The 27,126-nt window shown below is 38.3% G+C and overlaps 2 protein-coding genes across 6 annotated transcripts in view; one reads left to right on the top strand and one right to left on the bottom strand.

The window, feature by feature from the left end:
• Nucleotides 1-2,088: 2,088 nt before the first annotated feature.
• LOC121329403 (beta-microseminoprotein-like) lies at nucleotides 2,089-8,690 on the top strand. Its single transcript, XM_041275003.1, has 3 exons — nucleotides 2,089-2,259; nucleotides 3,128-3,227; nucleotides 5,435-8,690. The coding sequence occupies exons 1-3, from the start codon at nucleotides 2,151-2,153 to the stop codon at nucleotides 5,553-5,555; spliced, it is 330 nt and encodes a 109-aa protein (XP_041130937.1). The 5' UTR covers nucleotides 2,089-2,150; the 3' UTR covers nucleotides 5,556-8,690.
• Nucleotides 8,691-9,299: 609 nt separating this feature from the next.
• LOC121328624 (histone-lysine N-methyltransferase SETD5-like) overlaps nucleotides 9,300-27,126 on the bottom strand; it is a 28,628-nt gene continuing 10,801 nt past the window's right edge. For 4 of the 5 annotated variants that reach the window (XM_041273470.1, XM_041273471.1, XM_041273473.1 and 1 more), the window contains 16 exons: nucleotides 26,037-26,185; nucleotides 25,478-25,595; nucleotides 25,234-25,343; nucleotides 24,335-24,608; nucleotides 23,896-23,973; nucleotides 23,049-23,303; nucleotides 22,553-22,873; nucleotides 22,144-22,389; nucleotides 21,113-21,239; nucleotides 20,781-21,019; nucleotides 17,413-17,469; nucleotides 14,886-15,389; nucleotides 11,876-12,183; nucleotides 10,884-11,020; nucleotides 10,574-10,683; nucleotides 9,300-10,366 (listed from right to left, as the gene is read on the bottom strand). In XM_041273470.1, coding sequence (XP_041129404.1) covers nucleotides 9,668-10,366; nucleotides 10,574-10,683; nucleotides 10,884-11,020; nucleotides 11,876-12,183; nucleotides 14,886-15,389; nucleotides 17,413-17,469; nucleotides 20,781-21,019; nucleotides 21,113-21,239; nucleotides 22,144-22,389; nucleotides 22,553-22,873; nucleotides 23,049-23,303; nucleotides 23,896-23,973; nucleotides 24,335-24,608; nucleotides 25,234-25,343; nucleotides 25,478-25,595; nucleotides 26,037-26,185 — 3,732 coding nt within the window. In that variant the 3' untranslated portion in view covers nucleotides 9,300-9,667. The remainder of the gene's footprint in view (nucleotides 10,367-10,573; nucleotides 10,684-10,883; nucleotides 11,021-11,875; nucleotides 12,184-14,885; nucleotides 15,390-17,412; nucleotides 17,470-20,780; nucleotides 21,020-21,112; nucleotides 21,240-22,143; nucleotides 22,390-22,552; nucleotides 22,874-23,048; nucleotides 23,304-23,895; nucleotides 23,974-24,334; nucleotides 24,609-25,233; nucleotides 25,344-25,477; nucleotides 25,596-26,036; nucleotides 26,186-27,126) is intronic. The other variant, XM_041273472.1, reaches the window with a different exon arrangement.

The raw sequence follows: 27,126 nt of genomic DNA, 5'->3' as shown, positions 1-27,126 counted from the left end.
AGAATTAAATTAAGCTTTCTGAATTGTTTTTATTGTAAGATATAGGGATGCACAGTCAGTACATGGAGAATGATAGTTGCTACTAGGATTCTGGATCAATGCATAATAATTCCAGCTTTTACTGCTGCTTCCTGCGTGGTAGGCCACGTGGTCTCACTGCAGCTAGACGACTGACTTGAGACAGTGGTCAATTGAATTAAAAGTGTTGTATCTGAAAACCCTCTGTCAGGGGGCGAAGTAACAATGTTGAATGCCAGATTAAACATTTTTTTAGCCTTGGTTAGCACTAACCTGCAGCTAAACAGGAAGCTAAAAGTCTCAAATCCATTCTAAAAACTCAGACAGTTCATTTTTGTATTTTAATGCAATTCTTACAACATAAAGCCCTTTTCATCTTGTTCAGCTTAACAGGGCTTTCAAAAGCATATCAAATGATGTCTAGAACGCTTTACAAAATCTTTCTCAAAAGATCTCATACATTCCACAAGGCCGGAGTGCATTTTTGTCATATCTTAGGTGTACAGACCCGTTTAAATGATGTGTGTTCATCTTGCTAACCAGAATGAGGAAAAACACAGAGAAATAGTTTCACCGTCGTTTTACATTTTTGAAGCAGGTTTCAAGGTGTCCTTTTCATGTGCGCCGAGGGCAGCAGGGAGGACAAATACTTTCACTAACCATTGGGCCGAGGCTGCCGTTTTGGAGCTGGATGTTTGGAATCGCTGTGGGTTTCACTGGCTGCACTGCGTTTATTTTTCGTCTGCCTGGGTTTTCAGGGGAATGTTTCGTACTGGATAGCCATTGCTGTGGCAGAAGCAGGAATGTCTGGGTTCCTTAGCCAGGGGAAGGTTTGTATGTGTATGTGTATGGGAGAGAACAAGGTGGGCCGGAGGCTGGGGTTGCCAAGTCCACTGTACCTTAATTATTGTTCCTTGTTGCCTTGCCCTTACCCACATCCCTTATATTGAAGTTTGCTTGTAAATGTAGGATCCACTTCATTAGGAACTTGGTGAAAACACATCCTGCGTTCAGTGGGATACTGTGCATATTGATGGATGCCTCTCAGATATCACAGTCATCTGTAACTGCCATCTTCCCACATCAGTCATCGTTCTCTTCCGGCTGCACAGATCTGAAGTGGTCTTTTAGGACTGTTTATACTCGCGAGGGAATTTTTTCAGTATTATTTTTATAAGTTAAATAGACAGTTATTTTGAGGCAGCCAACTCCACTGTTCTATACTAAACTACTAACAAGCTTTCTGTCCTGCTGAAAGAGCCAGGCATTTATTCAGCAGCTAGATAAACAAGCAACAGACAGACAGATATACAACTAACGCAAGCACACCACAACCCTCTGAGTCAATGGTTTATAATCCACAGCTTGCTTCCCTGTTCCACACCCCCTTTAGGCAGAAAATATTTTAATCTCATTATAATTAAGCATAAATGAACACCTGGCAAAAAATAATAATTAAACTTGGTTATATTATCACAAAGAGACCACATATAAAAACAAAAAGGGTTGATTTCCATAACTAGTTAAACAGTTCAATCTTTATCCCTTGAACTGACAAGTCACCATGGAGACCACAATGCTGGATTGCCAGGCCTTGTGAGAAACATGGAACGGGGAAATAGCTGACATTCCTTCTTTTCCACAACCCTAAACACAACAACAACAACAAAATTAAAGAAAGTTGTGTCCTGCTTGCAGAGTGCAGTAGGTGGGGGAGGAGAGAGGGAGGGAAGGTACTACTGAAATTGCAGCGCCCTGGAAAAAAAGAAATAGAGAAAATAACAGGAAAACGAGGCAGAATTAGTTCACTTTCTAATCTGAACCAGATTTTGTCTCTTACCTGCCAAACCCAGGTGTGGACAGGGTATAAATTCAGAGCTGTGCTCACTTGTTGTTTAGAGACAAGCTTGACCAGGAGATTGAGCAAAAGAGTTCAGAACTTTAAATAGATAAGTTCCCTAGCTGCAGCTCTACAGAGATACTTGACAGTTTGAATAGCTTTTGAACTATCCTTTGAAGAAATTAGACTTTTTTTAAAATTATTTTAAAGCCTCTTTTTTTTTTTTTTTTTTTTTTTTTTTTTTTTTTTAATTCTACTTTATTTTTGCTGGTCTCTCTCTCTCTGGTTCTCCATGGCTCATGTGAGGTGTCTCTGGTGCTGGTTGTCCATGCTGTGGGCTGTCTGCCTGTTACTTACCCTCATCCCGAGTTCCAGTGAAGCAGCCATTTACCATCATTCAGGTAAGAACGATTCTCTATACACAGAGTCTAATTATACAAAGAAACTAAAGCAGAAGTAACAATTCTGTATAAATGATATATAAAATGGGAATTTTGCCTACAAATGACAACCGAAAATGTAATATGTATTTACAATAGAAGTTTTTACCTTTAATACCATGGATGGTGGCAGGAATAAACTTGCCTACTGCTAACATTTTTCATGTTTATTTTAATCATTGTAAGGCAGATTTTAATAGTCTTATTATCTTTAAATAATGCCAGTATCTTGTGTCAGCATTCCGAGATGTGACAGATATTAAAATATGATATTATTTAAAGATGGCACTCACATAAAAATAGATGCAAACAAAGAAAAAATGATCTTTTGAGCAAAATTGCACCTAGTAAGATTTGATAAACATGAAAATATATATATATATATATTGCAAATATAGCAGATAATACTGCCTTTAAAGAATAAATAAATGCACATTCCATATATTGGGGTATACTTTTTTGTAGTCAGCGAGATAGATATGCACCTCCCCCACTTGAATTTGGGCAAAATGTTACCCCAAATTCACAGGTAAAAAAAAAAAAAAAAAAAAAGTACAGCAGTAAAATTTAAATTTTTGTTTTTCCTTTTCTAAATTGGGAATTTGTAGATAATGCTAAAACACTGGGTTTTCATCATCGATCAACTCAGACTTATGATCTTGTATTCTGACAAGAAGTAGTGTGCCGTCTGGTGTTTAAGGCTAGATATTGCAAGCACATTTGTCTTCATCTGGTTCTTACTGCCCTAAGCGCTTAATTGGGTTTAAATTCATGCCTTGTGACACTGTTTTATGCAGGAACTGCCCATTTTCTCTTTTGTAACTGCTAGGCAAATGCAAGAACAAGGATAAGCTCTTCAAAGTAGGACAGACGTTCACAAACGGCTGTGACAAGTGCTACTGCCACGAGATGGGCTTCACCTGCTTCACGTAAGTTTACCGGCACACCCTTGAGTGTGTTTGAGAACAGCAGTGATGTATAGTTGTTGCCTTCAATTGAACGTAATGTGCTCAGGGGAGATTTTCGAACACAGGAAATCAAGTTAAGAAACCAATTCCATTGCAGATCTGTATCCCTTAAATTCCTTTCAAAAGGAGTGAGAACTAAGGCTCTCTTTTCCATTAGCTCCATGCACCACCAAATGATGAGAACTGGGAATGCAATGCCACATGGTACAAAAACTTTCGGGTATATGATCATTTCCTGTGCTGTAGGTCACACTGCAGGAAAGAAATTTACCAACAAAACACAGAAAGTGATTAGGTACCTCAAAACAACAGCAGCAGAAACTATTGTATTAGAAAATAAATAAATTGGCATATCCTGAATAAAACAATACAAATAAAAAAAAAAGCTGTAACTAACCCCCAAAACAATGGTATTAGGGTCCCTGAAGCAAGGGCAGCTATTAAGAGCTTTGTTAGAAGGTTAGAAAGAATTTTCTATAAATGACTAATAGCCACTGTGCTCAGAATCAGAAGCCTCTGGAGATTTATGATAATATATCACATTCGGGGTAGCGTGACTACTTATGAACCAGAGTGAAATAGTCAAGATAAAAATAAAATAAACGTATTAGATCATGTGCAAGTGCAGTTCTGCAACACTCTGTGCGCTGCATTTTAAAACTGCTATTAAAATCAAGCCTCGCTCAGGACAACTGGAAGCTGCTAGAGACTGGAAGATGCTGGCAGATGTTGGTCAACGGCTTATTTTTCCACCTGAGATTGCCACCACTAACCTTCGACCAGACATTATCTTATGGTCTGGATCAGCACGCCTTGTTCATCTGGTGCCATGGGAAGATGCTGTGGATGAGGCATATGAGAGGAAGAAACTTCGGTATGCTCAACTAGCTGCTGAAGCGGAACAGCGAGGATGGAGAGTTTGAGTTTAAACAGTGGAGGTGGGTTGTCGAGGATTTGTGGCACAGTTTCTCAGAGACGTCGGGTTCAGTGGCCAAGAGTTGCGTCGCACAGTGAAGAACTTATCTGAAGCAGCAGAAAGGAACAGCAACTGGCTGTGGTTGAGACAGAAAGATTCTGGATGGGAATCTCAAGCACAATAGAAAGAAAGCAGCGCTGATGTACAGGTAAGTAAGCTGGGCTGAGCTGAGTGGGGGATGGAGGGGGGTGATGCTGGGACGCCACAAGCACTGTTGAGCCCTCTTGAGGCGTCATGGGCTAGTCAATGAAACACCGAGGATGGAAGGTGCCCACTCGAAAACCCCAGAGATATACCCTACTTAGCTCAATCCAGACGGTTGTCATGCTGATGCGCTGGGGAGACTGCACTGGGTTGATCCCCGGAGCCAGCATTGCAGCCGTTGTGTGTGCTGATGTGCTGGGGAGGCAAAATGAGCTAATCCCTGGACCCAGCATTACACTTCAGCAATCAACACCAGACAGAAGGATATCTACATCATCAGATGGAAAACAATGCAAATGGATGGAGATGCTGATGGATCACATTAGTTTACTGCAAAGCTATGTCTTAGTTGGTGCTTATCTTGGCGAGAGCATGAAGTTCAACATCTACTCTCATGTAATGGAAATCATTCTCAAATGTAATGGATTGAGGTCGTAACCGCACATTTCACAATTACTTTCTATTTAACTCAAACGGCCCAATTCAAATACCGACAGTGCTAGTTTGGTACTAGTATACAGTTTAAACACAGAAAAACATCACTATGCAGCTGCTGCTTTGAAAGTGAAGTGTATGATTAATCAACTACCAGTTTCTGAGGTCAACTGTCACTTTTCTATTGGTCGGTGTTATCCCAGATCAGACTCCAGACTTGTATTTGCCTTCATATCAAGGCAGGGATCGAAGGTAAAAGCAAGTAGTTGCCTATTGTAATACGGCTTCTTCTTACAAGGGTTTATTCAAAACATATTTTACTTGATATTTCATATTTTGAACCAAGCTTGCTTCTCATACATTACCAGGGATACCTTTCATTACTATCCCGGACATAGCAAGGAACAAAGTTACCCCAGACTAATGCAATTAGCTTATTGCTAAGATAAGAGAAAACAGGCAACATTAAGTGACGTTGCTGAATAATTTCATTTAGGTGATATTTTGATTTGGATTTGCACTGCAACACTAGTAACAACCTTTCTCTGTGTAGCCCGATGAAGCCCACCTCTTGGCCTAAGAAATGCATGCGAATCCCAGTAGACTGCGGATACCGGATCGTTTACCGGGAAAACCCGGAGAAGGAGTGCCGGGCCTACAGCTGGATCGGGTGAAGTGGGATTTCAACCCATCAGTCAACATCCATGCAGTGTTCAGATTCCAGAACACTGCTGAACTGAGGCATCTTTGGTGCGGGCACATTTTCATTATTCTGGAAACACTATATATAATTTTCTATTGCAATGCCACATAGTACAAAAACTTTGTGCTGCAGGAGTGAAATCAGCCTACAACAGGTGGCGCTGCAGTAAAAGGTAAAATATTATAAAAAGACAGAACCATAAATTAAAAAAACAAAACAAAAAAACATTGAATAAACTTGGCTGTTTCACTGCAACTAAGATACACCGTGACTGAAATTGCAAGAAAACCAGTATAATCCTGAAACCCTGCTTCAGTTGCAAACAGTATCATCTGAGCTATTTTAACGTGTTTATTAATGGGCAGCTAAATACTATATTTTAAAAAGATATGTAAAGAAAACCAGGGACTGTCCCTAAAAACTAGGGTGTGTAGGTCTTCCTTTGTATGAGACTTGGTAATCTTACTGTGTAATCTTATGATTTTTAAAGTGTAAATCTATTTACAAAATCCTCAGCAAGTTATTATTGATATTATTTGTGTTATGCTAACAGCCTGACAACACTGCCTTTGAACCAAGGAAGTTAACGGTTTTAAGTTTATTCATTAAACAGACTATGGTTAGTTATGACCAATAACAGGATTGTGTATGTATATATAAATTGTATAGCTCAATAATATAACTCCATATAGCAAATATATAGTAATGTTTAAATATGTCTGCAAAAACTGTATACATAAAAATCATAAACTCTTGAAATGGGCTGTTTCCCAATAATTTGCTTTAATCTTTAATGTATCCTGTTTGCAAATCAGGAACGAATTAGTGGTACAGGACACCTTGTCTCATACATGTGTATTTAGTTCATAAATTGTGAGCCGAATGACTTGTGATAATTATGACTGTCAGAGGGTCACAAGCAGATTTTTTGTGACAAACCCTGGGCACTCGTGGAAGTTAAAAAGAGCCTGGATATACAATGGAATTGCTTTCTCAATGTTTCGATAAAAAGATTTTTTGGGAAACTGTACCCACATTGTTTTATGTACAATTAAGACCAGTATAGTTCCCTGCTGGAATTTACTTACATATCAAAATATGTATGCTGTGTAATATTTTTACTTTTGTTTAAATGGAGTTTATTTTATTCAATAAAGTATGTCGATTTACAACATATTTTGCAAGCCAATTGTGTACTGTGTATTGCAAGCCAACCACTCAACCTACTGCAGAGCTGGACAGTAATGACATTACATCTACATTCATTATTAATCCAGTCCAATTGGATATTGAGCACATTGCAGGATTGCTGTGAGGCGCCAAGAAGCAACTTACTGTTGGCGACAACCGTGCAGCTTCCAGCAGCTCTATAGCAGTGGTTCTCAATGTTTGAGAAGTGCTCTTTCACTGGAGTAAAAAAAAAAAAAAGGACTAAAAAAAATAACAGATGGTGTAAAATCCACAGGACACATACAAGCATATTTATATAAACATCCTTGACTTAAATGTTTGTACCCAGCAGATCTCGCATGTAATGAAATCCATCATCTCAGCCACTGCTGCCTTTGGTGATCCAGATACAAGATTACGCAAAACATAAGGAGCATGTATTAAAGCCCAGGCTAACGCTGAAGAAAAGCCAACACAGCCAAAAACATGGTACTGAAAAAAGTAACTAACAAGGTCTGTTGAACCATTCCAATGGTACATTACAGAGCTTTCATGAAATGGGCTAATGAAACAGCAGGTAAAGAGGGAAGCATTGCACCACTTTTGGTAAATTAAACATTTAGGTTTCCGCAGCAAGGAAGGAAAAAGTGACAAGCTATATAAAAATTAAAAATAAATAAGTTGTAAAAAGCAAGAGATATGAAAGATTTAAGCTATAAAACATGTATCATCTGCAGGTCCAGCTCTCAAAAACACAGATGATGTACCAACCAGTGTTTTTTTGCTTTTCAAACATTGGAATGTCTACAATTTTTAAAAGAAAAGCAACTTACTATTTTGTCATGTTACCTCAAGTCATTGCTGAGCTGCATTTAACACCTCTTCCAGAAGCCCACTAGTTTAGCATTTACTTACAAAGGATCTTGTAATAGGAAATGCTGAACAGTTAATCACCAGTATGGAATACATCCATTTGCAAAAAGCACAAGAATTTCCATGTCCCATATATTTGTATATAACAACTTTGGAAAGACATACCCAGGTAATAATTTCTTGCAGAAAGTCATGAAACACATGCTGTACATTACCACGGATATTCTCTCAATATTTACTAATTTCATTAACCAACACCTGAAACCAAAAGTGGGTGTATGTGTGTTTTACTCCACTGGAACAAGATATATTTTTTTTATTTTAGTATTTTTTTTTACTTCCAAGACACAATTCCAAAATTTGCACTCCTGAATGTTTTTGATTATCAACATGAGTATTTTATTATCAAAAATTACATCTTATTTTTGGAAAATCTAAATTGTTACAACTCTCTGTAAAAACACCATTGACTTAAAAATGCAGTATTCCCTTTCAAAATGCTGCTGGCAAGTTCACCAATAAGCAGGGAAATCAGTGTGCAAGATTCAGCCTAAATGCATTTCATGTTCATGAGTTCCGAACATTCAGAATGAAAACGGAAAACCTGATGGGATATACAGTAAACTCGATTTATGCACACCTGCTTATATACATTCAGGTACAAACAAAAAAAAAAAAAAAAGAAGTGCAGATATTTGGTATTTCAGAGGATTGTGTTCAGTTTTAACATTTGTTTTTTCATTCAAAGGGTTGTGATGAAAGTGTTGAGTTGGAAAAGGTGATAGTGTTAACTGTTATGCCATCTACACTGTTGGGAAGAATTAAATATCAAATACCAACACTTCCAAGATCATAAACTTGAATTTATTGTAATTAGTTTTTCTGGTACGGTGGATGCAAAAGTCAAACATTTTGTGAAGGCTCTATAAACAATTTTGTTTATTTATTTGTTGGTCTGTTTAAATCAGTTAATGAGACAGCATCTTAAAAGGGACACTGGAGATTTAACCCAAATGAACTATCTGCTTTTACAATTAACTGTGTACAGAATGGAGGAGAAAAAGAGGGAAAAAAAAAAAAACACATGACCTTAAATTCCAACAACTTAATTTAACAGGTTTCAAAAAGAAAATTAGCTTCCTTAGAAATCCAACTCTCTCCCACTCAGTTATACTGAAAGTTTGTAACAGTCACTAAAAAACAAAAAATGTTTCCAAATTCCTCATCGATAACAAAAAGATTGAGGAACTCACACTGTGAACTTGGGGAAAATATAAAAATGTCACTGCAGCACTGTGGATTATAATGTCCGTATGGGTCAAGTACTTTATAGCTAGCCTAGAACGGTTATAACAAATAAAAATTAGATAAATAAAAAAATAATCTAACTCCAGAATATTACAGTATACTCGTGTGTGAAAAAAAAAAAGAAAAAAGCCAGCAATCATCTGGAATGACCGTCTATACGAGTTACTCTTCTCACTCCACTGAATTCCTGTGTCTTAATATCTGATGCTACAAATATAGATTTGTTTCTGGTTGTTTGTTATTTTTTTTTTTTTTTTTTTTTATACATACACCACACATATATATATATATATATATATATATATATATATATATATATATATATATATATATATATATATATATTTTTTTTTTTTTTTAAACTGCAAAACTGACTAATGTTTTGGTTAAACCAAATAAGATTCCTAACCAAATTATTTCTGCTTCTGTTTATTTTTTTCTTATGTACCTAAACAGGTACGTGTATTACTTTGTTTTCTATTTCTCTTATTTGTACATTATCTGTCAATCTGAGTTAAAGGTGAACAGGGAGGGGGATTTGAAAGGGAGGGGTATTTGAAATTCTATACAGTTTTTTTTGTTGTTGTTCGTACTGTAATTAAAACCAAGGCCCATTCATTTTTTATTATGCCTTTGGTGAAGCAAAAGTCTGTATAAAAACAGGTCCTGGTGGAAATCCAATCCCAAATGAGTGTTTGGTCCATACATCCCACAGATTATGTCTATTTTAAACTAATAGGTTCCCGATTGTGTCCGCACTCCGGAGCCTTGTATCTGTGGATGCTGGTACTGGCTCAATGCTGTTCCCCGATGTTGGTAGTGCTGCGAGTTGGCTGCTGCTGCTGCCAATAGCCTGGTTCCAGACTGCAGGACAGTTTGTCCAGGGCTGACTGGGTTTAAGGTTCGTAAATCAGATTGTGACAGTCTGGAGCTCTGTGAAACAGAGGTGAAATTAACCGAAGCAGCATTGGTGGCTGGAAGAACCACGCTCGAGTCTGTTGTTACAGTTTTGTGGTTGCCCGGTGTAAGCGAGCAGGCAGCAGATACAGCCATGGACTGACTAGAAAGCAGGCTTGTCTTTAGATGGCTGCCACTGTACAAGTGTATGCTGCTTCCAGAATGCTGTTGACTGCTACCATAGGGTCCGATGTTCCCACCAATGTGCACCATAGAGGAGTCCAAGGAAGAGGAGGAGGAAGAGGAGGAGGAGGAACAATGGACAGGGCTGGAGTAGGATGCAGGCTGAAGTGAGGGATCTAGCTGGCTCTGGGCTGCCCCGTGGCTCATTGTGTGTGTTGTGGGCCTGTAGCCATGTCCAGGTGATGGTGTTGAGTAGCTATACGTGCTGCCGTGGCCTCTAAATGGAGACATGCTGTCCGGTAGGAAAGTCTGAGGTTCTGGTTGGTGTCCTTCAGAATGAACTTGCTGCAGCTATAGATAGGAAAAAGGGGAAGGGATTGCTTTTCAAAAAGAGATTAAATATATTCGGCCTCTGCAGGAACAGCTAAATGCTTTTAAGAACTTACACATCCTGTATGTACCATTCAGACTAAATGAATCCATCAGTAGAATGCAGAGAGTGTCAGACATGTCATAAATCACTGAGGATGATTAGGAATGGTGGCAGCAGCCTCTCACCTGGTGATTGTATCGTGAGGGACTATGACTGTATCTTTGGGGGCTGTGTATAGGTGAGCCTCTAGAACGAGAAATGGCTTGCATTTCTAAACTTTCCCCCTCTGTGAAATCTGAAAAACAGAGTACAATCAAGCAAGTTAAAGTTTAATATAGTGCTAGGTATGTTTAGCACTTTCCACTTTCAACACTGCATTTGGAGGGCAGAAAAACAATAAGGGTTTTGCTGAACTAAGATGTCACTGCCAAAAGTAAATAACCATGTGGAAACGTAAGCCACTCAGAGCCTTGACCACACACTACTATACAGTACCTGAGTCTCTCTCCCTGGTCTCTCCTGAAGTGGACTCCACTCTCTTCAGTACACGCTCCATCTTCATGCCCCCTCGCAAGACTCTCTCCAGCACCCCCTGACCCTCTCGTAGCCTTTCAACTGATGTGGGAACCATCCTAGGGAGAAATGATCATTCAGTAAAGGGCATGCACTTACACCCCCTTGTCTGATCACACAAGACACTAATACCAAAATAAATTAGACTTTAAAAGTTAAGGTAAATATTTTCAGTAAAGTAATATATATTACACACACATGTAGACATTTTCACACAAATCTGCACACTATCAAAGAATTTAGCAACTTCAGTAACCCCACCTCTCCCACTGCATTTCTTTGAATAATGTTATACTGCAGAGGCAATTTGGTGCTACCATTCAATATGTTCTCACACATGCATAACTCTAGAAAATCTGATTAGAAAGCAATTGAAAAACTAGTTCACTTCGTTTTCATAACAGATCTATTTAGAAACAATTCCTGCATTTCATATTTTCCAAATTACAATTAAAATAAAAAAATAAAATAAAAAACAAAGAGTCTAACCATATGGGTATTAGGGTATGTAACACTAACGTTAAACTGTTTTATACAAGTGAAATACCTTACTGTATATTAATTGTCTGATAAGATGTCTTGGAGTATGTTTTAAGAGAATAATAAAAAAGCAAGAGGTTTCAGAGACTTCATAAAACCCCAAGACCAAAAGGTGTGCCAATTACAGTCACCCGAAACGCTTAGTATTTTATGGTTTTAATAACAGAACACACTAATATCTAACATAGGATTATTTTTGTAGTTTTATAAATTTCAGCATAGAATTCAAATGACAATGTAATGTAATAAGGACTTAAAATGTAGCTTGTGAGAGTTCTTCTTGAATAGATTTCACTTCTGACAACACACTACAATGTTTAAAGCAGAAAAAATGAAAATCCTAATTTGCAAGATGGTTAGGTGTGCTTTCTCACCAGCGGCTGCTGATGGTGTCCTGAGGTTTGATGTGGGAGCCAGCTGTTGAGGCTCCAAATTGTCGGCTGGTGCAGGGCTCTGGAGGGCTGACCTCCTCTATCTGAGGGATGGAGGGGTGAACCGGGGAGGAGAAGCCACTCTGTGGGGAGGTGGGGTGCCGCAGCGTGGGGCGCGTGACATGAGGAGACTCTGCGTTGCTGCTGCAGCTACTGTTGGACCTGGTAGGCGTGCCCACGGATTTACCTGGCTCACCTGGGAAGCTCTCCTTCGTTCCTTGTTTCCGCTTTCTGTATTCCAACAGAGAGACCTGAAAACAGAAAGTGGTGGATCATTGTGTTAATCAAGATGCTAGCAAAGGGCCATGGGTTGACCTTACACTACACAAGATCCCACCCGAGGGTCAATTTGTGTTTTGTACACATTTGCCTTTGACGGACAAATGAGGAGAGACTAAAGAAGACATTTTTCAATTCTTAATTATATTGTATTTGTGAACAGCTTCGATCCCTTTGCTAGGAACAAACAATATGGAAAAATCGGATACGCTGTGAACAAAAATGCAACGTTCCATTTCAAGAGTTTTAAAAGGAGGGGGGTACTTGTTTAATTTCTGTCTATTACTCCTAAGTAGCCTCAAAATTAGGTCTGGGTGTCTAACTTTAAACAGATGTGCAGAATTGCTACAGATGTGAATAAAAAGAAAAGTCCTTAAGTTTGTTTTAATCCTATGCTTTTATGCTACACACAGAGGTTTTTTTTTAAAAAAAAACAAGATCCGCCCAGGTATTTCCTGAGGAATGTCCACGTGCCTCTGTTGACTTCACAGGGCTGTTTGCATATCAATCTATTCCTCAAGTCCCATATTAACAGGAAGAGAGAACTCCCTGATTTACAGACAAACTGGAGAAATTCCAATGACAAACGCATTACAGAATTTCTTGTCTGGAAATAAAATCAGTATGTCAGCACCATGTTGTAAACTCAAAAAATAAGAACCAGACCGCTAAAATGGCCTTCATCCCAGTATGCACTTGTAAAATATGCATGTACTGTGCAGTGCAGATTCTGACTTGAATGTTATTGCCAGGTTTCAACATGACTGGTTCTCTATATAAAAATACAAGTGTCATGTACTGATCGACAGGCGCCCCCAATATATTAATTGTCAGGGGATAATAAATGGAATTCTAATTGTTAACAAATGCTCATGTCTTCTTGACAATTATAAATATGGCAGATCAGCATACTTTATTTTCAGCATACATGAATGCCGAGTATTCGATAGCTCACAGTAGCACTGAGCAAACATATTATTGCCAGCCTAATTTATAAGAATTGAAGAAGAATGACAGTAGAATTTCCCCAAAGGAGCACTTAAGAATTAAGACATTTTTGCAGGTTATGCCTTATGGTTACCTTTATAAAATCAAACAATTCTAATAATATTTTTAAATGGCTAATTTAAAAGTAATTTCTTTTTAAATGCCTGTAACGAATGACCCTGCAAGGGCGGCAAATCATTACTGCCAAATACATCCTCACCTTGATGAATGCTTTCAAGCTCTGTCAAGTTATTTAAAAAACGTGGTACAGGATCTGGTTTCAGACATGTTAACCTTAAAATTGTTTAGTCTAAAGTGCAAAAAGGTTACGTAATTCTAGTGGCACAAAACCCAACCTGTGGGCCCCCAACTCTAGTTTACATTAGTACTGAAACATGTTGGTGGAGCTGTTAATTGGGAGGATGAAATAAAAATGTGTTTAGTTTAATTACTGGTATCCTTCATTAACAAGTCAAATTTAACTGGGATTCATACTTTGCTTTACAAAAGATCAATTTACTACAATGGTGTATGAGATTTTTACACAGATCTATTGACAGTTTATAATGGTATACTTTTTTGTAGTCAATGTCAATTTACTTTGCAATCAGTTTTGTATTTAAAAGATTACCTTTATCCACTAAAAGACAGTAATGCAGAACTTTTGTCCTAAAGCAGGGTTGGCTGATTTAAATAAAGTCTATTTAAATTGCGATTTATAAATTACTTTTTTTTTTTTTAAATTACTGTTTTAAATCACTTTTCTTTTATTACCTATTTTATAGTTTTTCCAAGGAAAATACATGAGCAGTTAGCATCCTTAAAATGCATGCAAGTTAAGTTATAATATATCATATATATATATATATATAATATATATATATATATATTGTAAATATGGACTGGAGAGGAGGACCATAGTGGAAAATTATTGACCCGAGGGAAGACCATTGTTACCGACAGGGGGCTATAATGCCCGGAACAGCATAAATAGGAATCAGTCAAAATAATGAGGCAAGGTTGATAGTAAATATGACTTTATATATACTGTAAAGCCATACATATTTGCAAGCATTTTATTATATGCTTTTCACGTATTGTAAAAAAGTAATTTTTGGCACAAACATCTTAGTGCTGTACATATAATAAAGTAATAAACTACTACCAGCACAACAGGTCGCCAAACTTCTGGAGCAAAATAGGTTTTATGCATGTGGAATAGCCAAATATTTTGGTCGCAAACATTTATGGCTTTACAGTATTTTGTTTAACTATAGCAGACAGCCGTTTTCAAGAATACTTATTTTTAGGCTGGATTTCTCATTTTGTTTGCAAAGTATACTCACACAGTCTCCTTTCTTATGCATTTGCTGCCGGCAAGCCCCAATTTAAAAGCCACACAGCAGTCGGTTTGTATTGCCTCCTTCAATCTGTTAACGCGAGTCCCGAATTTACAGTCTGGTTACCAGCACCGAACCCAAGAAATACCTTAAACAGGTTATTGAATGTTAGCTGAAATCTGGGGTCCTGTATGGACCACCACAGCTGTGTAAAAGATGCTATCCTTCAGGAGAGACATAAAGCAAGTTACAGTTGGAGGTTTGCCTGAGGTAACATTACAACTTGGGGACAGGCACTCCAGAAAACAAATGTGTCTTTAATAAAATAAATGCATGATATGACTTGCCTTCTTTTTCTGTGGTGGGTTATGGGGTGGTGTTCCGCTCTCGGAGTAAACATACTGTCTATCTCCATAGGGTGACATTGCACCCTGGGCAGGCTCATTCAGGAGTCCCTGACTCTGTTGACCAAAAAAGGCTTCTCCAGGGGAGAACCCCCCTTCTGACAGTGACGTTCTCCTGTCACTGCCAACAGCAGACCCACGCCCCGTTCCCTCTGCAAGGTTCCCAGATGCCAGCAAGTTAGCGTTCAAAGGGGAGCAGGCGTAGATGAGATTAAACTCTGTCCTGAAAGCCTGCTCCTTAGCCTGGGCCTGGCATTCCAGGCTCCTCCCACTGAAGACTGCATCAGTTGTACTGCTGAATGGCACCCCAGCAACAAGGGGTGTCTGTACCGAAGCAAAATCCTCAGAAGATCCTGTTGCAGACAGGACAGGGCTTGCCATGCCAGAGGGAACAGACAGATCCGGATAACTTATCTGGGGTTGGTCAAAATCTGTTCGGAGACAAGGCTGCAAAATATAAAAGGGAAAAAGAAAAAAAAAAAAAAAGTTTACAACTCGTCAGACTTTCACTCTTTTCTAACATTTAGAGATGTGGTTTTATATTCTGAGAGAGGTAGTTGGCCAACATCTTTTTCTATTTTTATTTATTGAAGCTCTTTTGCTTGTTATCTGCGACCTTTTGAAATTACATCAATCTATGATGACTCGCAAACCTACATAACCATCGGAACACAGATGGAACCTCAACAACTCACAGCTGTAATTTTAAACATTTAATTATTTTTGGTTTTTTCGCTGCTGTTCAAAACACACACATTTTATATATATATATTTTTTCTACAGTAGAGGTTAGTCATGCCTACACAAATTTCCAGATGGCTGCAACATTCTTTACACGTCTAAAAAAAAAAAAAAAGTGTGTTTCTGTGCAGTTAGCTGCTTCAGACTTATCAAACCTAACCGTAATGCTAGGAGGTCTGTCAAAACAAGGCAAAGAGCTAAAAAAAATAAAAAGCAGGCTGGTATGCAAAATGCCTTCATAGTACTAAAATAACTAAAAACTAGAGACAAAATGTTGCATGAATTGGTTCCAAAAATGTGAAAGACTTAGCCAACTGCCACAGTCTGTGACTTGTGTTCTTTCTAGTCGCATAACCAGGTGTATGAATTTTTACCACCCATCTTCCAAGTCCATGCAGATGAAAACTGATGACATCACTTACAATCGCCACCCAGATCCCATCAGAAGGCAAGCAATCCTTTCAACTTTACATCAAATCATTTTCTGTCACCTACAGTGCTTTGATACAAGTGGTCAAACATATTTAATTATTTGTAACACAAGCAAAGGTGGCATGATTACAGGCTGTGTTATTACTTTTGTTTGTCCGCTTAGATTATTTTGCACTGCTTTTTTAATAAACCTGGTGGTATTTCCATAAAAAGGATTAGAGTGCTGCCTTGTGGTATATTACATTATTGCAACAGAAGTGTCTCAGGATTTTACCTTTACTGGGGATTAATTCCTACTTGTTGACATGTAATGCTTTTAAGAAGCATGGTGGTGAACATTAAAAGCAGGAAGACACTGGTCTAAAAACAGTTAATGAATAACTGAATTTACATGAATCTGAACTGGTGTTTGAAGAGCAGACCAAACGTTGCTGTGGTCTTATGTAGTGTGGACTGGATGTGTGGCGCTTTGTAGGTGACTGTATAGAATTGCAAACTATTCTCCTATACAAGCACTGTGCGTTGAAACTCGTGAAAATTTTAAGGGGAACATAAAAATTGACTTGTCAAGCTATCAGTGCAAACAGATTAAATAGATCTGAGAATGAGAGAGAACAGCAGAGAAACAAAACAAAACAGTAGTCAGAGTATTCACACCAGTGTTAAAGAACCCAGGGGCCATTACTGGTGTGTTGATGGCAGCAGATTAAGGCCTCATCTCCAATAGGAGTTTACATTTGTGGGTCTAAAACAGTACACACCTGAAGGCAGGCTGTCCCTATGAATTTGTCATTGTACAAAAGACCAGCCAGCCAGTTTAAAGTTAACAGTTGCTCCCAGTAGTATAAACCCACTCAGCCTATGGACTGCTGTTAAGTCCATGCATGGGTAAGTAAAAGAAATATGTAAATCTATTCACGATCTAATGATCTTAAATGTAACCTTTTCAGTTTTCCTGCAGATGAATAGCATTTGCCTATATACTATTCTTTGATAGTTTTGCACACTGCTGTTCTCTACTCCTCTAACAGAATGTGTACGAAACACACCACAACATTTTCTATTGATTTTCCTCTGTCCCCTTGTAACTTACAGGCTTGAACTGGTCCACTTCCCCACATCACTTGTTTGTTGCAAGGGTACGTGAATTTATCATGCACAATTCACCCATTATCTCTATCATAGTGATAATGAATCCCATGCACTAAAGGTTGCACAACAATCCAGAATGACCCCCCCCTCCCAGACCTCTCCAAGTTTTATCCTGCTATTCTAAGCGAGAGACTGTGATAACTACCTCTGGTGACAGGGACTCGGGCCTATGCGCAGGGGAACTCTCAGGGGAGGATATGTTCTAGAGAAGGGAAAAGCATCTTGTTATTTTTCTACTTAAAGTCAGGTTGCAAAATAAAATTAAAAAAAGCATAGAGAATTGCCACAGCTTTTAAAAGTATGAAATGAAAAAAAAAAGACTTGGAAACCACTCAATATAAATGCATGTAGTGTATGATTAAAACAAATGGGTTGAGGGGGGAAAAATGCAACAGGTATGTATATTCTGTTTTACTGAAAAAGTGAGAGGGAGCATCCCTTTAAGGGTATTCCCCATACATAACAGCAAACTGCATCATTACTATCAGTAAACACCAAATACACAAGTACAGCCTTGTGGTTCATCAATCACAACCTGCTTTGAATACTTTCCAATAAAGGGATTACAATATATGCAGTACTATAATTGCAAATTAACAAAAAGGTTGGAAACATTTATCAGATATCAAATAATTTACAACCAAATAGTAAAAAGCTGTGGCATAATGTTAGGCGAATATTAGAAAAAATAAAATTAACAATGCCAAACTAAACTTTTTTTTTCAAATCAGTCTCTAAAGCAACAGCACATTAACAATGGTATGAGTCAGTGATCAGAAATAAGACCTCCCCTTTGTCTCTCCTGTGTATCACTTTTACACCGTGTCTGAAACGAAGATTCAACATACATGGAAGTTACTTATCCAGTAGAAATGATATGGACTGGTATGTATTGCCGTGTAATCAATTAATATAATTTATGCAATCTGTTGTGGGAAGCATATCAAAAAGAGAATTCAAAAGACTAGTTAAATATACAGAAAAAATGTACATATACAGATCAAGTGGGCACATGTGAAAATGTGGCACAGACTTGGCTGCATAAGTTGTACCTTCAAGAAATAGGTCATCTTTAATATAACTGACCATACATACGCACATTATGATTAATTATATTATTGATTTGCCATTTTATATATATATATAATATATATATAGATATATATATATATATTATATATATATATATATTTTATAAATACATGGTCATTTATTCTTAAACGTCAATTTGTTTTAATAAACAACTTATGTTAGCAACTTAACTGTATATTTTTGAATGTGGGAGAGAAACATGTAACTAGTGTATCTCTGGTAATTTCACATTACAGTAAAATACATTTCAAAGAAATCACTTCCCACACAACAGACTGAGAGAGGGCATATGAGATTCAGTTGACTTGAACTGCAAAAATGACATGGTGTGTTAACTGATAATAGAAGATAAATATTTTGAAGAGATAGCAACTACAAGAAAGAGTATGATGCTAAAACAGAACCAAGAAATGGTGGAAAAAAGGAAAAAGAAAAAAGCCAAGATTAGCAAAATATATTCCAAAGATGAAATATGTAGCAAAATTAAGCAGGATGTGTTGAAATGTACTAATGTCTAATGTTGGCCATTTTACACTAATTTCATGTTAAGTAGATATTTCCCTAAAATGTTTCTGAGAAGGATATTGGGTTTAAAACACAGCACATTACTGTCCCCAACATCCTGCTTTGATGTATGTATTCCTGCAATATATTTCACATTTACGCTTTGATATTTTTATTAACATATCCCTGTTATAAATGAGGTTTGACTAGTTCTTTCCGTATCACATCGCTTATGCATTGGGTCTTCCTGTCAAAATGTCTTTTGAATTCACAACAAAAATCGTGAGGTTGAATCAGGAACATTTTATTGGTTTCCTACTCCTCTTACAAAATTCAGCCATATGGTTGGACGTACACCCCATGTTGGGATTACACAGGGCTTGTCATGCATATTCAGGAAAACAAACAAAATGAATCAATCAAATTGCTGCACTTTGTGACAGGATGTTGGGAACCAATCAAATGTTTCTGATTCTCAGATGTTGTGATTTAGAACATATTTTGGCAGGAAGACCCGATGCATAACCGAAGCTAAAAAATAACTGGTCAAAACTAATTTTACGACCAGTGATATGTTAATAAAAATCTCAAAGTAATCGCAATGGTATTAAAGGATGTTGCGGGGAATACGTACAAAAAGCAAGAAACTCTGTAAAGTAATGCGTCGGGTTTTAAGCCCTACAAGTTGTTCAGTAAGACTAATGCAGCTTGTTATTTTCTAAATGGACTTCCTGATGCTACTACCCTTTCAAATAGATCTAAAGCCCAATGAAAGTAGAGACACAGCAATCTTTTTAGCCCCAAAAAACTTCAGTTAATTAATAAACCAGAACTGATTGTGGAGAGTAATACTGCATCTTTCAGCAAATAGGTCTTCCGCCTGTAAAGAAAAATAAGTCTTAACAATAAAAAAGAAAGATAAAAGAAAACAGATTTTGCCAGTGGCTGCTGCTTGAGGTATTCAGTACCTAAGAATTGTATACGAAAGGAAAAATAAATACGATTAGTGGAAAAGGTTTTCAGGACATCAGCCTTCAATAAAACACTGGAGAAAACCACTTATTTCTTTGTGCATTGAAACTGGTTGTAGGGAATGTCTAGCTTAGGGTATACCTGAATTCTACCAAGCATAACATTAAATAGATAAAAAACATTCTTTGGCTAAATAATTACAAAATAAATGCAACTATTTCAAATGGTACTGTTTTCTATTTAATGTATTGTGACTGCTAAAATATAATAATAAAAAAAAAAACTATTTGCATTTCCTCTTCTATTAGTTAATATTCTGTCATTTGTTTAATTCTGTAACACAATAAAAGTAATTACCTTGTTCTCCCTAGTCAGTTTTAAACATGACAGATATAACAGACAAAAGGATTGGGTTAAGTATATCTATTTTACTGCAATATTCGATTAAAGCTAGTTAAGTTGCTTGAGTTTAGCTAACCCAGGGTATAACTTAAAAATGTTCCACAGGCAGAGTGGGTTTATACCACTGGAGCAAAGTTTCTACTTGAGTGAAGTTAAGTGATGTTTCACTCTGAGTTTGACATTCCCAAGTTACGTGCAACTGTATTTATCAACATTAGCGGCACAAGCAAGCTTTACAAGGGACTAGAACAAATCAAATACTTTGTAGGTTAGTAAAAATGTATAATATCTTGTGTTCATGGCTCCAGAGAGGTTCATTTTTGTCTAACATTGGGAAATAAAGAACAACTAGTCAGGTTTGGATTTAAACCCAAGCACTAATTCACCCCAAAAATACAGTTTAACAGATGTTAATTGTTTTATAACCAACTTCTAATATCTAAACTTCGCCTTGCATGACAGATTTATTTAAATTGAATTTCTCATCTGTGAAATATAAATACTGCCTCTCTCCTAAACATATTTTTTTCCACCAGTATTCACCTCAAACTGCAGTGGGGTGTTACAGCGACTAGCAGCAAGGGAGTGAAGGGGAGAGTACATGTATCCATTGTGCTTGTCCTCTTCTCCTCCCAGGAGAAGTGCGCAAGAAGCTGCCAACAGGGGGCTCATAGTATCTGACGAGGGTAGAGGGGGGGTGATGGGGGAGAGCGGTCGAAGCAGCTCCGAGCTACTTCCCTCTGGCACATAGGATTTCCGTTTCTTAAGGGGCGCTGTTAACTCTGCAAAGGGAGAAAACAGGAGGAGTTTGAGAGTTTTGTCTCTATGGTGATTAGGGGCATTTCATCAAATTGAGGGTGTGGCGAGAGGGTTACCTGTGTTGCAGGGGCTGGGGTTTGAGGTGCTGCTGCAGCTGTGACTTGGGTGTGATGACTGAGTCACTGTTCCACTATCCCCGGTCTTGGCTGACATGCCTTCATCCAATGCTTGCTTCATCCAACGCTACAAAAAGAATAAAGAATAAAAAAAAAAATTAACAATACCAAACTAAAAGACTCTCCCGCCCCCCCACCCATATCAGTCTCTAAAGCAACAGCACATAAACAACGGTATGAGTTAGTGATCAGAAATAAGACCTCAATGCAATCTGCTGTGGGAAGCATATCAAAAAGAGAATTCAAAAGACTAGTTAAATACACAGAAAAAAATTACACATACAGATCAAGTGGGCACATGTGAAAATGTGGCACAGACTTGGCTGCGTAAGTTGTATCTTCAAGAAATAGGTAATCTTTAATATAACTGATCATACATACACACATTATGATTATATTATTGAAGATTGTTTTAATAAACAACTTACATTATCAACTTAACTGTATATTTTTAAAGTGATAAAAAAAATCAGCAGAAATGTGGGAGTGAAACATTCAACTAGTGTAGCTCTGGTAATTTCACATTACAGTAAAATACATTTTAAAGAAATGACAATCCACACAACAGATTGAGAGGGGGCATATGAGATTCAGTTGAGTTGACTGCAAAAATGACATGGTGTGTTAACTGATAATAGAAGCTAAATATTTTGAAGAGATAAACTACAAGAAAGATTATGATGCTAAAACAAAAGTAAATAGATATTTCCCTAAAGTGTTACTGAGAAGGCTATTGGGTTTAAAACACAACACCTTACTGCCCCCAACATTGTGCTTTGATGTATGTATTCCTGCAATATATTTCGCATTGACGCTTTGATATTTTTATTAACATATCCCTGTTATAAATGAGGTTTGACTAGTTCTTTCCATATCACATCGCTCATGCATTGGGTCTTCCTGTCAAAATGTCTTTTGAATTCCTAACAAATCTGGAGGTCGAATTTCACAAATATTTTGTGAGGCCTCACCTTTTTACAGGAGCCGTAGGTTCCATCAAGGATGACAGGGCGCCTGCGTCTCTCGGGTGTAAAGGGGGAGCCGAAGCGGATGTAGTGTTTGGGGGCTGTGCAGATGAGGGGTGAGTGGCTGAGACCAGGAAGCATGTTCAGGGTAGTGGCCAGCACTGTGGGGTCCGTGGTTATTCGTAGTGGCCAGTCGATCGGGGATTCAGGTTTCTCAGCAACCTTATCATTCAACCACTCCGTCACTAGGTACTAAAAAGCACATATAATTCTCCATTAAAAATGGGTATACTACTGGCTCAAGAAATAATAAAAATAAAAAAAGAAATGCATAGAAGTAGTTTAGCTAGCATGCACACACGACAGACACACTATAACAGTTTCAGAAGGCAGCGTGAACAAGCTCATCTTTTACCGTTTTAGTCTTGGGGTATCGGAGGTTTGCTCGGTTACCCAAGGATCCAGCAGCAGTCCCAGCTGCTCCATCTGCATCAAGGTGAAGTCCACTGGCCAGTCCCCCTTCTGTGCTCCCTGGCTCAGCACCACAGGCCCCTGGTATCCCCTCCTCCATGGCTACCTGCCCCTGCTCTGCTGCCTGCTGAGCCATTGCCTGCCGCTGTCGTCGTGCGCGCTGTGAGGAGCTGGAGCGATATCGGGAGAGACGGCTCTTTGGCCGTGGCTTAGATGACCTAGTAGGAGCAGGCTTAGCAGGTGGCTTCTCCACCACTGACAACTCCTGTGATGGAGGTGGCAACACAGGAAAAGCCATTATGGATTTGAAGAAAATATTTGAGGACCTTAAATAATGTTCTCTGGGATGACAGGAGCAAAATATCTTAGGGGTAAAATGTATATTTCAATGCAAAATGAATATTTGAAGTATTATAGGATATAAAGAACTGGGTACTCACTGTGCTCTGAGCGGATCGGCGGGTGCTGACCCCTACCCCAGTGTTTTGGGGAGTTTGCGTCACTGCTGAGACAAGATTGGGATCCTCGATCTCGGTGGTATCTAGTTTAGGCTCCTGTGCCGTGGGTGTTGCTGGACTGGAAGCTGCCCCTGAAGTGCCGCAGCTCTTCTCCTGGCTCTGGATATTCCTCCTTTTCCTTTTTTCCAAGTTCTCAAACACATGCATGATGGCTTCAGCTTTCCTATCATCCCGTGACTAAACAAAAATACAACGAATTATTTAAAATGTCTGAAAAGGTGGGAAAAATCCTACAAAAAAAAACACATTGTACTGGTCAGATAAAGCCTGGATCTATGCAATTGCAACACCCCTGACATACAACTGGCTTTATCTTCCATGAAAAGCAAGTAATATGCTACTGAAAAACACTACTGGTTATTTATTTTCACAAACTTGAGGACACAAATGTTGAGGTTGCTTGCTTTTACACAGTAGGTTTTAAGTTGGTAGTTTACTCAAATCTGTCTTGGTCTCACTTTATTATTATTTACTCATTTGCAAATGCTTTTATCCAAAGAAACAGAGCATGCTAACGCTATATGGTTAAGACTGACTAAATCTCCTGCTGACACATGAGGACAACCCAAGATTATTGCTAATAAATGAAAGCTAATAAATGGGAACTATTTACATATATCCACAGGATTCAATACTAATCAACATTAGCAAGCACCTTCAAGAAATAGGCTTTAAAATCAAGCCTGGTCTCAAAACTTCCCCAACTGAAAACAGAAGTCATGACTCTCCTAATAGTAATTACAATATTGTTAACGATTTGTAGTTTCACCTGTTTATTTAGGATTGCATTCTCGTCATGTTCAGTCTCTTCATTATCTTCTAGCTTCAACCTATCCTCATCTCCCCCCTAAAATTAGCGAAGAACAAAAAAGTGATTTACTGCATTTCCTTGCTTATGTTTTGGCTAACGTTTTCATGTATGTTAATGAAGGCATTAGCCGAAACATTTGTCTTTTAAAAAAGCCAGAGGATGAAGAGCCTCATATTATATAAAATGAAAATCTACAATCTCTACATACAACTGAGAACACGTATAGTGCAGTTGCCCTTAGTAGTTCTGTGAAGACACAACTGTTAGACATGGGAAGTTGATGATAACCATGAGGTTCTATAAAAGCCAGAAAATGGTAAGGTCTATGGTACTTGAGCTTTACGTTTTGGATGACCGATAAGCATACCAGGAGGTGAATGAATTGAATGAAACATACCTCTGCATCACTGCCCGCAGCTCCAAGTCCTTGGAACTCTTTGGAATCAATCAGGTGCTCAGATTGCTGGTTGCTGTTCTCATCGGAGGCGTTGTCCTGGTTGCCCACCTCCATCTCTTTCCGTCTGGCTTTACTGCGTCTGGTCATTGCGCCCACCTGTGGGGGTGTGGGAGGGGGATGAGGAGGTGGCAGTGGCTCCATGGGGCTCAGGTTGTGCTTCTGTACTGGGCAGTTCTGGTTCCCTTTATGACATGCACAGTCCACTTTGTAATTGCTGTCAGAAAAAGACAGTGACACAGTTTGAATGGGAGCTCAAATTTGAACAAAGGCTTTTTTATTTTAAAAAAAAGTCAAATAAAAGGGGTGCAGGAAGGAGGGGGTAATACCTAACACTTTGGTCACTAAACCAAGCTTTATCTGCAATAGGCATAACAAAGCCTATTCTTTAACAGCAGCTCTCCCAAAACCTTCTGAGATATTCTGTACCTTTTTGTATGAAACTTATTTAAATTAAAACTTAAGATCAAACATACGAAGTAATGTAAATTCACATCTTGATTCACACTATAAGGAATCATTGGGTTAAGAGCAAACACTGAATATTTACATGATCACAGTTACCCTACCTTTGGTGATTAACCCTAATGGGAATGAAAGAAAGCATTAATCATTTGCTAGGTTCCAGTCACCAGATTTTGTGTACTCAAAGCTTTTATTGTTCTTCATTTGGAGAGCGGAGCAAAATTTAATCAAATCTCTGGTAAATGTATAAAATGAGAACACAATAGTTTTCCTGACTAAAATAAATGAATAAATCCAGGTCACATTTATATCTTGATTGTCATTTTATATTAGTCTGTTTTTAGCAGTTATATATTTTTTTTTATTAAATTACTCACCAATTGTTGAATTCGTAGTCAAAGCCAATGGTTACTTCAGTATCCTTTGTGATGCGAGTGTTGCCATAGATACACAAGTGGATCATCCCATCAGCAATCACGTGCCGAACCTTAACAGAGATATAAGAAACTTTTGGAATGGAGATTTTTGAAACCATGACTCTCAGCTCCAATGCCTCCAACACCCATATGATTGATTAGGATGGATTATTCAATGAGGAAATCCTCAGTGTTGTGTTCTTACCTCAGCATTGGGTACGCAGGACCTTCTGATGAACCGTGCATCATTCCCAAATGTCCGTGCATCCACACACATCTCAACCTCATTAAACTTGGAGTAAAAAAGTACAAAGGGGTATGGTCTAAAAAAAAAAAAAAAACACACACACACGCGGATTACTTAATGCCAAAAGCCACAAATATATACCCACCTCCCTCCTTTGTTTGATTACAACTGTCAAAAACATTAACTTAGCACTCCTGTCTACTCCTTAAATCACACATATTTAAAAGTTCACATACATGTACTGTACAAAAGCCCCACCCCATCTCCTACAACCCCATCTCTTCTTGTGACCTTCTGCTTTGGTCTGAGTGACCCCTGCTGGAAAAAGAGAGAATACATCTGCTGGGTGGCCTGGATAATTAGATAAATTTAGCCAATTGAAAAAAAAAAAAGCCTGTAATAAACCAGGACTATTCCTGACTGCTAAGAGCAAGGTGGAGCCTATACTAGTACAGACAATGCCCAGCCCTGCCCCACCCCACGCTGCTTCACACACAAATAGCTTTGGATGTCTTACTTTTTAAAGAACTGGCCATTGACTTCAAACTGCTGCTTCAGCATGACCTTCCCTCTGTACTCTATGATCAGGGTGTTCGGCACCAGATCCCGTGCAGCTCGGAGTATCTTCCTGTGTTTTTGCACTCGCGTCACCCTCCCAAGCTGGAGCTGTGGGCAAACAAGGAAACATAAGAACATAAGAAAGTTTACAAACGAGAGGAGGCCATTCAGCCCATCTTGCTCGTTTGGTTGTTAGAAGCTTATTGATCCCAGAATCTCATCAAGCAGCTTCTTGAAGGATACCAGGGTGTCATCTTCAACAACATTACTGGGGAGTTGATTCCAGGCCCTCACAATTCTCTGTGTAAAAAAGTGCCTCCTATTTTCTGTTCTGAATGCCCCTTTGTCTAATCTCCATTTGTGACCCCTGGTCCTTGTTTCTTTTTTCAGGCTGAAAAAGTCCCTTGGGTCGACACTGTCAATACCTTTTAGAATTCTGAATGCTTGAATTAGGTCGCCACGTAGTCTTCTTTGTTCAAGACTGAACAGATTCAATTCTTTTAGCCTGTCTGCATATGACATGCCTTTTAAACCCGGAATAATTCTGGTCGCTCTTCTTTGCACTCTTTCTAGAGCAGCAATATCTTTTTTTATAGCGAGGTGACCAGAACTGCACACAATATTCAAGATGAGGTCTTACTAGTGCATTGTACAGTTTTAACATTACTTCCCTTGATTTAAATTCAACACTTTTCACAATGTATCCGAGCATCTTGTTAGCCTTTTTTATAGCTTCCCCACATTGTCTAGATGAAGACATTTCTGAGTCAACAAAAACTCCTAGGTCTTTTTCGTAGATTCCTTCTCCAATTTCAGTATCTCCCATATGATGATATTTATAATATACATTTTTATTTCCTGTGTGCAGTACCTTACACTTTTCTCTATTAAATGTCATTTGCCATGTGTCTGCCCAGTTCTGAGTCTTGTCTAGATCATTTTGAATGACCTTTGCTGCTACAACAGCGTTTGCCACGCCTCCTACTTTTGTGTCGTCTGCAAATTTAACAAGTTTGCTTACTATACCAGAATCTAAATCATTAATGTAG

The sequence above is a fragment of the Polyodon spathula genome, chromosome 16 (genome assembly GCF_017654505.1).
Source record: "Polyodon spathula isolate WHYD16114869_AA chromosome 16, ASM1765450v1, whole genome shotgun sequence".
Lineage (NCBI taxonomy): Eukaryota > Metazoa > Chordata > Actinopteri > Acipenseriformes > Polyodontidae > Polyodon > Polyodon spathula.
This window is presented reverse-complemented; position numbering and strand designations above follow the sequence as displayed.